Genomic DNA, 15,763 nt, shown 5'->3' on the forward strand with positions numbered 1-15,763 from the left:
CAGCGACACATGGCAGTGTTAAGGCCAAGCAGCGACAGTTTCTTCACTAGTCTCTGCGGGATGATGGTATTGAACGCTGAACTGAAATCAATGTACAGGATTCTGGCATAAGTGTCTTTGTTGTCCAAGTGAGAGAGAACTGTGTGCAATGTGGTAGATATTGCGTCCTCTGTAGAGTGGTTGGGACGATAAGCAAACTGTAGAGGATCCAGTGATGAGGGGAGGCTGGCTGTGATATGAGGCTTGACAAGCCGTTCAAAACATTTCATCACTATGGGGGTCAGGTTGACGGGACGGTAATCATTCAGACAGGCTACAACTGATCTCTTTGCTACAGGGATGATTGTGGAGGTTTTGAAGCATCTGGGGACAATGGCTTGACTAAGGGAGATGTTGAAAATGTCTGTCAAGACATCTGCTAACACATCAGCACATTCCTTGAGCACATGTCCAGGGATGTTGTCGGGACCTCCTGCTTTTCGTGGGTTAACCCTGGCAAGGGTCCTCCGTGTTTGCTCTGAATCAATGATTGGAGCCGGCTGGTCAGATGGTAAGAAGGGACTGGCTCTCCCTCTTGCTGTAGTGTTTGATGCTTCGAAGTGTGCAAAGAATTTGTTAAGCCTGTTAGGAAGAGAGGCGTCGCTGTCATCAGTTTTCTGCCTGATCCTGTAGTCTGTCAGAGCTTTAATTCCCTGCCACATCTGTCTGGTGTCACCTGTGTCACAGAAGTGTCCATGTATTTTGCCCGCATAGGCCCTTTTCGCTTTCCTGATCCCTAGTGAAAGCGCAGTCCTGGCTGAGCGAAGCGCACTCCTGTCCCCCAATCTGTAGGCTGTGTCACGGGCCTTCAGTAGTGAACGCACCTCTGTTGTCATCCAAGGCTTTTTATACCACATGCGGTGAAGGTTTTCATCACAGTGACATCCTCCATGCATTTGGCTATGTAGCTGATTACTGCCTCCACATACTCCTCAATGTCTGTATGGTCATCATAGGAGGCTGCTGTCTTGAATATGTCCCAGTCTGTGTGCAAATAACAGTCTTGTAGTGCTGAGGCTGCTCCTTCTGGCCAGACCCTTATCTGTCTTTTTTCTGCTCTTACACGTTTAAGCAGTGGTTTATATGCTGCTGTTAACATGACAGATATGTGGTCAGAGTGGCCAAGATGGGGGCGGGGGCTGCTTTGTATGCCTGTGGGGTGTTTGTATAAACCAAGTCCAGTGTGTTGTCTCCCCTGGTTTTGAAATCCACATATTGCAAAAATTTGGGGAACAGTCTTTAAGCTGGTGTGGTTAAAGTCCCCAGTAATCACCACAAAGCATACATACATACACACACACAATGCTGGAGGAACTCAACAGGTCAGGCGGCATCTATGGGAGGGAATAAACAGCCGACGTTTTGGGCCAAGATCATTCATCAGGACTGGAAAGGAAGGGGGAAGATGTCAGAATAAGAGGTGGTGGGAGGAAAAAGAGTACAAGCTGGCAGGTGATAGTTGAGACAAAATGAGGGTAAAGGTTGGGAGGGTGGGGGAATGGATTAAGAAGCTGGGAGATGATAGGTGGAATAGGCAAAGGGCTGAAGAAGAAATATGATAGAAGTGAGTGGAAGTAACTGCCCAAATGCACCCCTGAAAATGGAAGTTAAATTTCCAAAGGCTGTGGTCCATGTTGATACCAATGTTAAAAGTAGACTTTGGGGTGAGGTCCAGATTGCAGAACAGAGGATTGAAATATGTACTAGAAATAGGTAGACAAAACACATAAAATGCTGGAGGAACTCAGCAAGATCTCACTCATCTTTCCATTCTCACTTCGACATGTCGGTCCATGGCTTCCTCATATTCTGTCTGGGTAGCCTTCAACCCGATGGCATGGACATTAATTTCTTCAACTGTAGGCAATTTCTCTCCCTTCTCTCTTTTCCATCCCCCAATCTGACCTCCCTCTCAGCCCTTCTCTTCTTACTTTCCCATCACCTCCATCTGATGCCTCTCCTTCTTCCTTATCTCCCATGGTCCACTCTGCTTTCCTATCAGGTTCTTGCTTCTTCAGCCCGTTAGCTCTTGCACCTATCCCCTCCCAGCTTCTTGCTTCAACCTCCATTCCCCACCCACTCACCTGGTTTCACCTATCACCTGCCTGGCTTGTACTCTTTCCTCTCCCCCGCACCTTCGTACTCAGTCTTATTTCCCCTTCCTTTCCTGTGGCACTGTGGAAGACACTAGCAGTATGTCAGAAAGCAGAAGTGATTGCAGTTGCTATTAATAAGAAGGTGCCTGGAAAGCTGAAAGGTTTGAAAATAGTTAAGTCACTTAGACTAGATGAACTACACCCCAGGGTTCTGAAAGAGGTCACTGAAGAAATTGTGGTGGCATTAGTAATGATCTTTCAAGAATCACTAGATTCAGGAGTGGTTCCAGAGAACTGGAACATTGCAAATGCCACTCCACTCTTTAAGTGGATTCAGCTGAGTACATTACAGGTAAAAACCCTCCCAACCATTGAGCACACCTACATGAAATGTTCTCATAGAAAAGCAGCATCCATCATCAAAGATCCCCACCACCAGACTATGCTCTTTTCTTACTGCTGCCATCAGGTTTAAGGTACAGGAGCCTCAGGACTTGCACCACTAGGTTCCAGAATAGTTACTATCCCTCAACCATCAGGCTCTTGAACAAAAGGGGATAACTACACACATTCTATTTCTATTTCCCACTATCAACGGTCTCACTTTAAGGACTCTTCATGTTATTTCATGCTCACTATTTATTTATATCTGCACTTGCAGTTTGTTGTGCATTACCATTCTATAGATTTGCTAAGTATGCCTGTGGAAAAAGAATTTCATGGTTGTACGTATGTGGTGACGTGAATGTACTATAATGGATTTTACTTTCAACTTTGAAGAAGACAGGGAGGCAAAAGACAGGAAATTTTAGGCCAGATAGCCTGACTTCAGTGGTTGTCAAGACGTTATAGTGTATATTTGAGGCTGAGGTTGCGGGGTATTTGGAGGCACAAGATAAAATAGGCAGAAGTCAGCATGGGCTCCTTCCGGGAAAATCTTGTCTGATAAATCTGTTGGAATTCTTTGAGGAAATAATAGGCAGCAGACAAAGGAGTCAGTAGATATTGTTTACTTGGATTTTCAGAGGGATCTTCATCGGAGGTGGAGTCACGGCTAAGGGAAAGTCCTGCTAGAGGTGGTGGTAGAAGCAGACACAATAGCAACATTTTAAATGCCCATGCATAATAGAAAAATGGGGGGCTATGTAAAAGGGAAGGGGAAGATTGATCTCAGAGTCAGCTGAAAGATTGTCACAATATTACAGGCCAAAGAACCTGTACTATTCTACGTTCACTGAAGCAAATTTAAACCAAGCTTTTGCCCTAATTCCTACAGTTTGGATTTGTCATTCCTTAGTATTATTTTATAAAAGACTGGTTTCAAAATGCATATTTTTTTCCCACAAGCCACAAAATAAATTCAACTCTCCATAATTAAAGTAAGAAATTGAGACACAGAAACCTATTGGAAGTTACCCAAATGAGTAGCAATGGCAGAATCCACATGCCACAAATTACTAAATCATCATGACAACCAAACATGTTTGCAAAACCTTGCAGTTTATATTGGATTCTAATATTTTCCAAAACATTTCAAAACTAGATGATGGAATAATCAATCTTAGTGACAAGAATGAGATATTATATACAGTTTATTGCCAGTGTATGCACATTTGTAAGCACATAACTATAAATACATCAAATAATAGTGTAGTCCAAATAAACATTCACGTACCACTATATTCTTGATGCAGGGGCTTAAAAACAGATAAACAGTTCCCTTAAAATCTTTAAATAAATTTCTATAAATTTTTCATAAAACAAAAAGAGCAACGTTCGAACAGCAGCAAAACAGTCTGATTCATGTTTTGCTTTTTCGTTTCGATTTCATTTCACTTTTGCTCTGGACTTCACACCCCAAGGTCCATTTGCACATCATCACTGAACAAGCTGGCAACAAACCTAGTTCCAGTATTGGCTTACGACAATGTTTGTCACTATGAATGACTCAAATTAGCTACTGATTAATAGTGGTAGACTTCGTTAATTTTTTTCCTTAAAAAGTGGAACTTAGCAGGTTGAAAGAAAATCTACCCGCTGCAGAGGTAGAGAAAACACGAATATAAGCTGCTGTCGTTTTTCTATTTATCAGTTGTACTTGCTTTCCACAATGGACGCTATCAAAATCTTTTGATTTTCGCACGGTAATGTGTACAGATAGTTGCTTTTAAATGTTAGATTCCTGGAACATATTCAATACAGAAAGCAGGCCAGTAACATTATCACTGTAATTGCTGTCTACTTATTGAAAGCGACTAGGCAAAACCCCAATGGATTTTCTACCAGCATTTTAGTAGAACTTAAGAACTACATACTGAACATGAATGTTACGTACTGAGTGTGCTTGTGTAGAGCACTCCATTCCGATGCACTCTGCTTGAAGAAGGTGTGATGGCAAGAGTGGTTCATATCCATTTGGAAATGGTACAAGCCTTATGTAACCCGTACACAGACACCGAAATGTGCTGCTGAGAAACAGCACGTCAGGGATGCTAGACTCTTCTACCTTCCTTCGCTATGGTTAGCATTCCTTTTGTTGGAAGGAACACAGAGCAAGTTGGCGAAAAGGTAACACAAGAAAACTGGCTGATTCTAGATCCCTACTTTCCGTGAAATAAAGTTACAATCCCTAGGGCTTTGTTGTGACAGCACGCACTCAAAACAAGGCAGGTTGTTTCTGCATCAACCCGGTTCCACTCTGATTTATCGCAGGCTTCTCCTTTACTGATTATTTGTGAAATCTAACCAGAAGCAAATTATGTTGCAAAAAGAAACAATACCGCTGCTGGGTAGAAGCAAAAAAAATCTTTTCTGAAGCTGAATGCATTCCTCTTTAATCATAATTAGCATTTTATTTATACAACAGTAATACTGGTAAACTTTTAATTAAAAGACGCAGAGATCTTGGGCGAGAAGGTTTGAGTGTTATCTGGACTGACTAATACTGTTTCCTCTGATTTGGAATAAATTTTGGTGTAACAGTCACATGCAGACTGAGGGAAGTCATTTGCTGTGTACAGCCATGATGAAAGTTCCATCGAAGAGTGAGCAGTTCCTTCCCCTGAAGACCCATGAGAAAGCAGTTGCTAACTCTAGCTCTGACCAGTGAGGTCTGATGCCGAGCCACTTGTGCTGGATCCAGTCTGTGCACGTTTAATATACAAATTCAACAATTTCATCTGAAACACAAAACAAATAAAGGTTACTTTTTCAATAAACCTGATTTAAACAGGATTGCGGACAATATCCATTTGTGAATCTAATGAATTCAGAATGGTAGGGCAAGTTAGAACACAAATTCAAACAATAAAGTCACGGAGGCATATAGAACAGAATGCATATGGCCCTTCTGCCCATTCTGTTCATGCCAACCATCAACACCACTTGGGCTGTAACCCCGTGTCTTGGCTTGTCCAGGTATTTGCTAAGTGTTGTAGGAGTCTCTGTTCTACTGCTTCTCAAACACTTCTTGCTTCTTACCTTGATCTTTATCCTCTGGTTACAGACATTTATGGAGTATGTTTACCACTACATACCCTAACAGAATTAGAATCAGATTTATTGTCACTGAGGCTGTCTACAAGATGGGTCAGAGCCATCTCTACTTCCTGAGGAGACTGAGGTCCTTTAACATCTGCCGGACGATACTGAGGATGTTCTACGAGTCTGTGGTGGCCAGTGCTATCATGTTTGCTGTTGTGTGCTGGGGTAGCAGGCTGAGGGTAGCAGACACCAACAGAATCAACAAACTCATTTGTAAGGCCAGTGATGTTGTGGGGGTGGAACTGGACTCTCTGACGGTGGTGTTGGAAAAGAGGATGCTGTCCAAGTTGAATGCCATCTTGGACAATGTCTCCCATCTACTCCATAATGTACTGGTTAGGCACAAGAGTACATTCAGCCAGAGACTCATTCCACCAAGATGCAACACTGAGCGTCATAGGAAGTCATTCCTGCCTGTGGCCATCAAACTTTACAACTCCTCCCTCGAAGGGTCAGAGCCAATAGGCTGGTCCTGGATTTATTTCCACTTGTCATAATTTACTTATTATCGTTATCATTATTTAATTATTTATGGTTTTATATTGCTATTTCTCTACACTATTCTTGGTTGGTGAGACTGTAATGAAACCCAATTTCCCTCGGGATCAATAAAGTATGTCTGTCTGTCTGTCTGTATATGTTGTGAAATTCATTGTTTTGTGGCAACAGTAAAGAACAATCCATAAAAAAATTAAGGTACAATAAGAAATATAGTTTAAAAGAAGCGCAAAATAGTGAATTGTCTTCATGAACTGTTCAGAAATCTGAGGATGGAGGGGAAGAAGTCATTCCTAAATCGTTGATTCCTAAATTGTGGATGTTCAGATTCCAGTACCTCCTTCCTTTGATAGTATTGAGAAGAGGGCATGACCAGCAGAGTGGAGGACCTTACTCAAGGATGCTGTCTTCATGAGGCATCACCTTTTGGCAGATGTCCTCAATAGTGAGGAGGCTAATGCCTGTGATGGAGTGACTGAGTTTACAACCTTCTACAGCTTTCTCCGATCTTGTGCAGTGGCATAACAGATGGTGATGCAACAGAATGTTGTCAATAGTACATTTGCAGAAATTTGCTGGTGTCTTTGGTGACATATCAAATCTCCTCTAACACCACCTCATTGGTAAAGAAAGCACAGCAGTATCTCCATTTCTTGAAGAGAGAGGGTTTCCCTGCCCCATTCTTACCAATTTTTACAGGAGCACCATTGAGAGTGCCCTGACCAGCTGCATCACTATCTGGTACGGGAATTGCAAGACACCTAACTGCAAATCCTTATAAAAGATTGCAAGGGCTACTGAGAGGATCATCGGGATATTTATCAGGATTGCTGTGTAAGCAGGGTCCTTAGCATTGTCAAGGATCCCTCCATCCAATTTTTTGAACTCCTCCCATCAGGCAGGAGACTCTGTGGCATTAGGACAAGAACTATTAGAATGGGAAACAGCTTTTTCCCCCAGGCCAGAACACTACTAAACTCTCTGCCACCACCTAGGTCTCATTACGTATGAAGTGTCTGTAGTGTTATACCATTTACTTTTTAACTTGTGTCATAAATGAACCTTATTATTTGTTAATTTATTTGTGGTAATATTACTTTATGGGTTGTGGGTGAGTTATATGTACTGTGTTGTGCACCCTGGTCAGGGGGAACGTTGTTTTGTTTGGCAGTATACATGGGTACAGTTTGGATGACAATATATTGAACTTGAACTAATAAAATACAGCCCCTCAAACTATGCCCTTCTGTCAGGCACCCCCTTTGTCTTGTCCACTCCATGGTAAACAAACTCAGCCTTTCTAGTCTCTCTGCATAACTAAGCCCCTCCAAATCAGGACATCCTGAAGAATCTTCTCTGCATCCTCTCTGCTGAGGCAACCAAACTACACACAGTATTCCTGATGTGGCTTCACCCATGTTGTATAAACTTGCTGCATCACTGTTTGGTATGGGGCGGCTACTGCACAGGGTTGAAAATCCAGTCAGCTCCATCTTGGGTACAAGCCTACAAAGTACCTAGGACATCTTTAGGGAGCGGTGTCTCAGAAAGCCAGCATCCATTACTAAGGACCTTCAGCACCCAGGGCATGCCCTTTTCTCACTGTTACCATCAGGTAGGAGGTACAGAAGCCTGAAGGCACACACTCAGCGATTCAGGAACAGCTTCTTCCCTTTGCCATCCGATGCTAAATGAACATTGAATCTTTGGACACTACCTCATTTTTAAAAAAATATACATTATTTCTGTTTTTGTAAAAAATCTATTCAATATACATAATTGATTTACTTGTTTATTTATTATAATTTTTAATTTATTTATTATTGTAATTTTTTTCTCTGCCAGATTATGTATTGCATTGAATTGCTGCTGCTAAGTTAACAAATTTCACGTCACGTGCCGGTGATAATAAACCTGATTCTGACTTCAACCATGCTAACCTAAAAAACAATACTCACAAAATTCTATCAGCATATTGACTTTGCTCCTAGTGGTGAGAATACTTTAGACCTGACTTATACCAACATCGCTGGTGCATACAAAGCTGCGCCTTGTCCCCACATGGATTTTCTGACCATTTTATCTGTTATGTTAATTCCTGCATACCAACCACTGATAAAACATGCCGAACCAGTTCAAAGAGAGATAAAGACCTGGCCGGAAGGAGAAATCTCAGTGTTACAGGACTGTTCTGAAAACACGGACTAGAGCTTGTTCAGGGAGGTGGCTACTTATGGATATCACATTAACATATCGATGAATATGACAGAACTGTGACTGACTACATGGAGAAGTGCATTGAGGATGTCACTGTTATTGAATACATCTACGTGAGGAAAAATCAGAAGTTAGGGCTGACAACAGAGGTCTGGGCACTGTTAAGAGAGATTGGGATGCTGCTTTCAGATTGGGGGATAAGACAGCTCTCAGGTACAGGATTAATCAGAAGGAATACGCAGTCATTACTATGACACCAGAGTCATGAGGTGCATGTGGCGGGGCATTCAGACTGTAGTATTCCCAGCACTAGTAGCAAAGTCAATGGACTACAATTCCACCCTGCGCAGCAGCAAGTTACACTTCACTTCCTGATAGGCTGAAAATCTTTTACACTTGGTTTGATGCATGGAATGAAGTGCTGATGAGAGAAGCAGGCATTCTCTTATCTGGCTGCAGCTCATATGGAAGACCTATCCAAGGTCAATCCATGTGGAGCTGTGGGACCTGATAACACGTCTGGATGGGTGTTGAGAAACTGTGCAGCCCAGTTAATCCTAACAAACACCTTCAACATCTCTCTGGGACAGTTCACTGTCCCCTCAGACTCCAAGGTGGCCACCATCATCCTGGTGACAGTAACCTGTCTCAACAACTACCATCCAGTGGCACTGACTTCAACAATAATGAAGTGCTTTGAGCGGCTGATTACGGATTTCATTAGATCTCATCTTTTTGCTACATTAGACCCTTTCTAGTTTACTCGTTGCTCAAATTGATCCACTGATGTTGATGCCATAGCCTCTGTGCTCCACTCCATCCTGTCCCATCTGGAAAATGATGCCTCATGATGCTGTTTATTGACTTCAGCTTAGCATTTAATAAGACCATACCTCAGAAATTGGTGGGTAAACTGTCCTTGTGGGGTCTCAACAACTCTCTCTGTAACTGGATCCTGGACTTCTTGACTGAAAGGCCACTAACAATCTGTTCCATCACACTGAGTACCGGCATGCCCCAGGGCTGCATGCTCATCTCGCTGCTGACACATGACCGCATTACTATATCCAGTTCAAACTGAATCCAGTTCTTTTGCTGATGACACAACAGTGGTTGGTCTCATCAAAGATGAGACGAGGTACAGAGAGGAAGTAGAGCAGCTGGTAGAATGGTGTGAGAGCAGCTTGAGTCTCAACTTGGACAAGAAGGTGAGGCTGACCATTCCTCATTTCAAATACACAGCTCCTCAGTGGAGAATCAGAATTAGGTTTATTATCACCGGCTTGTGATGTGAAAATTGTTAACTTAGCAGCAGCAGTTCAATGCAATACTTAATTTAGCAGAGAGAGAAAATAATAATAATAATAAATAAAATAAAACATAATAAACAAGTAAATCAATGACGTATATTGATGACCGAGCAGGTTTACAAGTAGATGATAGATGTAACATGAATGTAATGTAATGTAATAGGACAAGCCCATTATTGGGTACAAATGCAGACAGAGTAGAGCTAAATTGTACAACAAAGGCAAAATTCAAAAGAGCGAAAAATGTAAGACTGAAGGTATTGTATTTAAATGTGCATTCAGTATAAGGTGGATGAACTCATGGTGCAATTAGAGATTGGTAGGTATGATGTTGTGGGCATCACTGAGTTGTGGCAGAAAGAAGGCCATAGTTGGGAGCTTAAAATCAAAGGATATGCTTTGTATTGAAAGGACAGGCAGGAAGGCATAGGTGGTGGTGTGGCTCTGTTGGTAAGAGGTGGAATTACATCTTTATAAAGAGGTATCATTGGGTCAGAGAATATTGAATCTTTGTGGGTGGAGTTAAGATACTGCAAGAGTGAAAAAAAAACACGTTTAGGGAATCATATATAGGTCTCCAAATAGTAGCTAAGATTTGGGGTTGAGATTGCAAAGGGAGCTGGAAAAGGCATGTAATAAAGGTAATGTCACAATTATAACGGGGACTTCAATATGCAAGAGGATTGGGAAAATATGATTGGTGTCGGATCACAAGAGAGGGGATTTGTTGAATGCCTATGAGATGGCTTTTTAGTGCAGCTTGTGTTTGAGCCTACTAGAGGACAGGGAATCTTATCAGGGAGCTTAATGTAAAGGAACCCTTAGGATTCGTTAGAATTCATACTGCAATTTGAGAGGGAGAAGCATGTCACATGTATCAGTATGGAATAAGGGAATTTCAGTGGCATGAGAGAAGAGCTTGCCCAGGGGTAGATAGGAGGAGGATACTGGGAGGGATGATAGCAGAGCAGAGATGGCTGAAGTTTCTGGACATGGTTCACAAGGCACACGATAGACATGTCCCACAGAAGAAGATGTTCTCAAATGGCAAGGGAAGTTAAGGACTGCATAAAAGCCAAGGAAAGGGCATATAACGTAGAAAAAGTGAGTGGGAAGTTGAATGATTGGGATGCTTTTAAAATCCAACAAACAGCAACTAAAAAAACTGTAAGAATGGAAAAGATGAAATATGAGGGCAAGTTAGCCAATAATATAAAGCAGGATACAGGGAGGTGAGAGTTGATATTGGACCATAGGAAAATGATGCAGGTGAGGTAGTAATGGAGGACAAAGAAATGGCAGATGAAGTTAATGGGTACTTTGCATCAGTTTTCACTGTGTAAGTCACGAGTAGGGTGCCAGAGATCTGTCAGTGTCAGGGAGCTATTACAAAGTAGGTAAAACTCAAAGCTAGGTAAACTCAAAGGTCTAAAGATGGATAAGTCACCTGGACCAGATGGACTACATCCCAGAGTCCTAAGAGATGTTGCTGAAGAGAAAACGGATGCATTGGTCATGATATTTCAAGAGTCACTTGATTCTGGCATGGTCCCAGAGGACTGGAAGATTTTCAATGTCTCTCCACTCTTTAAGCAGGGAGGAAGGCAAAAGAAGGGAAATTATAGGCCAGTTAGCCTAACCTCAGTGGTTGGGAAAGTGTTGGAGTCTATTATTAAGGATGAGGTTTCAGGATACTTGGAGACTAATGATAAAATAAGTCAAAGTCAGCATAGTTTCTGTAAAGGGACATCTTGCCTGACAAATCTGTTTAGAGTTCTTCCAGGAGCTAACAAGCAGGGTGAACAAAAGAGAGGCAGTGAATGTTACTTACTTGGATTTTCAGAAGGCATTTGATAAGGTGCCACATACAAGGCTGATTGACAAGATAAAATCTGATGGTATCTCAAGAAAGATACTAGGATAGAGGAATGGCTGACGGGCAGGAGGCAGCGAGTAGGAATAGAGGGAGCCTTTTCTGGTTGGCTGCCAGTGACTAGTGGTGTTCCTCAGGGATCAGTATTGGGACTTCTACTTTTCACATTGTTTGTCAATGATTTAGATAGTGGAATTAGTGGCTTTGTGGCAAAATTTGTGAATGATATGAAGATAGGTGGAGGGGTAGATAGTGCTGAGAAAGCAACGTGTTTGTAGCAGGACTTAGACAAACTGGAAGAATGGGCAAAAAAGTGGCAGATGAAATACACTGTTGGGAAATGTATGATAATGCATTTTGGTAAAAGGAACAATAGTGTGGACTATTATTTAAATGGGGAGAAGGTTCAAACATCAAAGGTGCAGATGGATTTAGGAGTCCTTGTGCAAGACTCCCAGAAGGTTAATTCACAGGTTGAGTCTTTGGTAAAGGTGGCAAATGCAATGTTGGCATTTATTTCAAGGAGAATATAATATAAAAGCAAGGAGATAATGCAGAGGCTTTATAAGACACTAGTCAGGCCACACTTGGAGTATCGTCAACAGTTTTGTGCCCCTTATCTCAGAAAGTCTGTGTTATCATTGGAGAGAGTCCACAGGAGGTTCACCAGGATGATTCCAGGAATGAAGGGGTTAACATATGAGGAGTGTTTGGCAGCTTTGTGCCTGTACTCACTAGAATTTAGAAGAATGCGGGAAATCTCATTGAAAACTACCAAATGTTGAAAGGACTAGTAGGGTGGATGTGGAGAGGATGTTTCCTCTGATGGGGGCATCCAGAACTAGAGGGGACAGCCTCAAAATTGAGGGGCGACTTCTTAGAACAGAGGTAAGGAAGAATCTTTTTAGCAGGCTGCCACAGACTGTGGTGGAGGCCAAGTCCATGCGTATATTTAAGGTGAAAGTTGATAGTTTCCTGATTGATAAGGGCATCAAAGGATATGGTGAGAAGCAGGTGTATTGGGTTGAGTGGGATCTGGGATCAGCCATGATGGAATGGCAGAGCAGACTCAATGAGCTGAATAGCCTAATTCTGCTCCACTGTCCTATGGCCTTATAACTGGGCAACCAGAACTGAATGAAATACTTCAGATGCAGCCTAATCAGAGTTTTATAAAGCAGCAACATATCTTCCCGACTCATGAACTTATTGCCTCAACTAACACAGGCAAGTGTGCCATACACACTGTAAACAGCCCAAGTTCTATCAACCTGTGCAGACACTGACATTGAGCTATGGTCCCGGACCCCAAGATCCTTTGATATCGAGACTCCAATATTTGTCTTTTATGATTGGTGTGTTTTAAAATTTTATAACACTTTAAAACGCTAAACACTTTGAAACTGTTGTATTTTTCTGAAATAATTTGTATGCTCATATTTGTACAAAGCTGAGTGCTTCAGCTGTGAGTCATTTTGATAATACCTGAGAGAAAAATTGTATGGGAATATTTACAATTTGCAAACAGGGCAAAGCTTCAATCTGCCATTGGTTATAATAATCAAGCCAATTCAGATGGTGTAAACACGTGTAATTCAAGAAACTCCAATAAATGGGTCAAACTTGAAATGCATTCCACAAACCATGGTGCCTTCACCTGATTATCTGTTGTAACATGTTTGACAGCAGCTGCTAATATTTTTCCAATGACAAATGCAAAATAAGTAATCTGTCCATCACCTGCGCTTTCTGATCTAAAGCAACCTTCCCTGAATCCCAGAATCTAGGATGAATCCTAAGGTAAGACTAGAGATTAGTTTGATTCATCGCATATACATCAAAACAGTGAAATGCGTCATATACATCAACAACCAACACAGTTTGAGGATATGCCGCAAGCATCGCTATGCTTCTACTGCCAACCTAGCATGCCAACCACTTACTTATCATCAGAATCTGGAGATCTGTCACTTATAGCTTCAACAATTTGCTCAGTGCCATTATACTCGTGATTGTTATCTTACCCATTTCCTCTTTTGCAAAATAAATTTGAATTATAATGCCCTGCAATATTATTCAATAATTTGATTTCTGAGACCTCTTCTTCACAGCCCAAGAACATCCACATAATTTTAAAGAAAATTATATAAGTTCAAATTAAATTTATTATTGAAGTACATATATGTCACCATATACAACCCTGAGATTCATTTTCTTGCAGGTGTTCACAGTAGAAAAAAGAAATACAGTAGAATCAATAAAAAACTACGAAGACTGACAAGCAACCAATGTACAAAAGACAAATGGTGCAAAAAGAAAAGTAAAAATAAATAATTAATACTAAGAACAAAAGTTGTAAAATCCTTGAAGTCCATATTATAGGTTGTGAAATCTATTCAGAGTTGAGGTGAGAGAAGTTATCCACACCAGTTCAAGAGCTATTAATAACTATTCCTGAACCTGGTGGTGTGGGATCTAAAGCTCCTGTGCCTTCTTCCTGATGGCAGCAGTCATATTAGTGGGCTACTTAGCTGGAATCAACAATTCACCCTAAATTCTGGGATTCAGGGAAGGTTGCTTTAGATCAGAAAGGGCAGGTGATGGGCAGATTACTTAGTTTGCAACTAAGCACAAAAAACTTCACTAATATCATAGAGTATAATGGAACATAAATACAATTATGATACATTTAGTTTACCTTGCTGCCAGTGAGTTGGCCAAGATGGGGTTTAAGATCTTCACCAATTACTGAATAAATGGCTACAAGGCAAAACACACTGGCTTTGCGGACGCTGCTCTCCGTATTGTCATAACCCTGCAAAGGAAACATTTAAGCAGAAATCATACACACAAGACATTCTGCAGATGCTGGAAATCCAGAGTAATACAAACAAAATGCTAGAGGAGCCCATAGTTCCTTTCCAAAGACGTTGCTGAGTTCCTTCAGCATTTAAACAGAAATTAATGTGTTATACTGTCCTCTCAAGATTTGGAAAATGTTCAGAAAAATTTTGGTAGTTTATTTCCATACACTTGCAAATAGTTAGGCCACAAGTGTTTTAGAAACTGCAGAATATTAGAAAAAATGGAGCAGATGGATAGCCAGTGGTTTCTGACTTTGGTGGCTCTGGTTGTCTTGCACATCCAGCCCAGTGTGGAAATCTGAAGCATGCTGTAAGTCAAAAGATGCTAAATCTAATTGGTTGCTGTGCTGCTGGACCGTCCAATAAGGCAGCAGCAGGATAGCAATTCACTGAGTAAAGTGTTCGGATGCAGTCGGTCTTGTACAGGAATAATCATCCCAGTCTATCTCTAACCTTGTAGAGTGCATTTGGGAAGAGCATTTATTTATGCTATTTTAGTTTAAAAAAAAATATTCATTAGGTTTAAAGTGTTTTGTCTATATTTTAAACAGCTTTTATTTTTCAAATCTTAGTGGTTAGTGTAACATTATTATAGTGTCAGCAACCTGGGTTCAATTCAGCTGCAGTCTGTAAGGAGTTTGTACACCCCCTAAGGTTAATCTGGGTAATTTATGGACTGGTTCTAGAAGTTAAGTTAACGAATTTGGAAAGGCAGATAAATTCAAAGACGATTTTACGCCTGTCTTCACTGTTGGAGGAATCCTCTGGAAATGGTACAGCACACAAGCTGCTGCAGGAACTTAGTGGGTCATGCAGCATCAACAGAAGGAAATGCACAGTCAGCGTTTTGAGTTGAGACCCTTCATTAGGACTGGGAAGAGGGGAGATAGCCAGTATAAAAACTTGGGGAGAGGGGATGGAACTAAAGCTGCTGGTTGATAGATGGATTCAAGTGAAGGGGGTGATAGACTGGTGAGGGAGTGGGGATAGTGGGAATGATGTAAAAAAGCTGGGAGTTGGTAAGCAGAAGTAACATAGAAGATGGAATCTAATAAGAGAGGACCTAGGAATGGCGGAGGGCAACAGAATTAACGGACGCAAATCAGAAAGTAGAAGTAAATTGGTTTTGAAAGCTTGTGACTAGTGGTGGGCTGCAGGGATTGCTCTTTGGGCCTGAGTTGTTCACAGATTATGTGAACAATTTGGCTGAGACGACAAAGTTTGCTGAAGACACAAAGTGGACAGTGTGGGTTGTGAGGAGGAAGTAGAAAGTGAGAGCAGGAGAAATGTAATATAATCTGGAAAACAGTGGTATATAATGTG

At 41.4% G+C, this 15,763-nt stretch overlaps 1 protein-coding gene across 44 annotated transcripts in view; it reads right to left on the minus strand.

The window, feature by feature from the left end:
* Positions 1-3,709: 3,709 nt before the first annotated feature.
* The window catches only part of clasp2 (cytoplasmic linker associated protein 2), a 380,510-nt gene continuing 368,456 nt past the window's right edge, over positions 3,710-15,763 (minus strand). For all 44 annotated transcript variants that reach the window (XM_073035883.1, XM_073034575.1, XM_073035242.1 and 41 more), the window contains 2 exons: positions 14,275-14,391; positions 3,710-5,314 (listed from right to left, as the gene is read on the minus strand). In XM_073035883.1, coding sequence (XP_072891984.1) covers positions 5,228-5,314; positions 14,275-14,391 — 204 coding nt within the window. In that variant the 3' untranslated portion in view covers positions 3,710-5,227. The remainder of the gene's footprint in view (positions 5,315-14,274; positions 14,392-15,763) is intronic.

The sequence above is a fragment of the Hemitrygon akajei genome, chromosome 1, assembly GCF_048418815.1.
Source record: "Hemitrygon akajei chromosome 1, sHemAka1.3, whole genome shotgun sequence".
Taxonomy (NCBI): Eukaryota; Metazoa; Chordata; class Chondrichthyes; order Myliobatiformes; family Dasyatidae; genus Hemitrygon; species Hemitrygon akajei.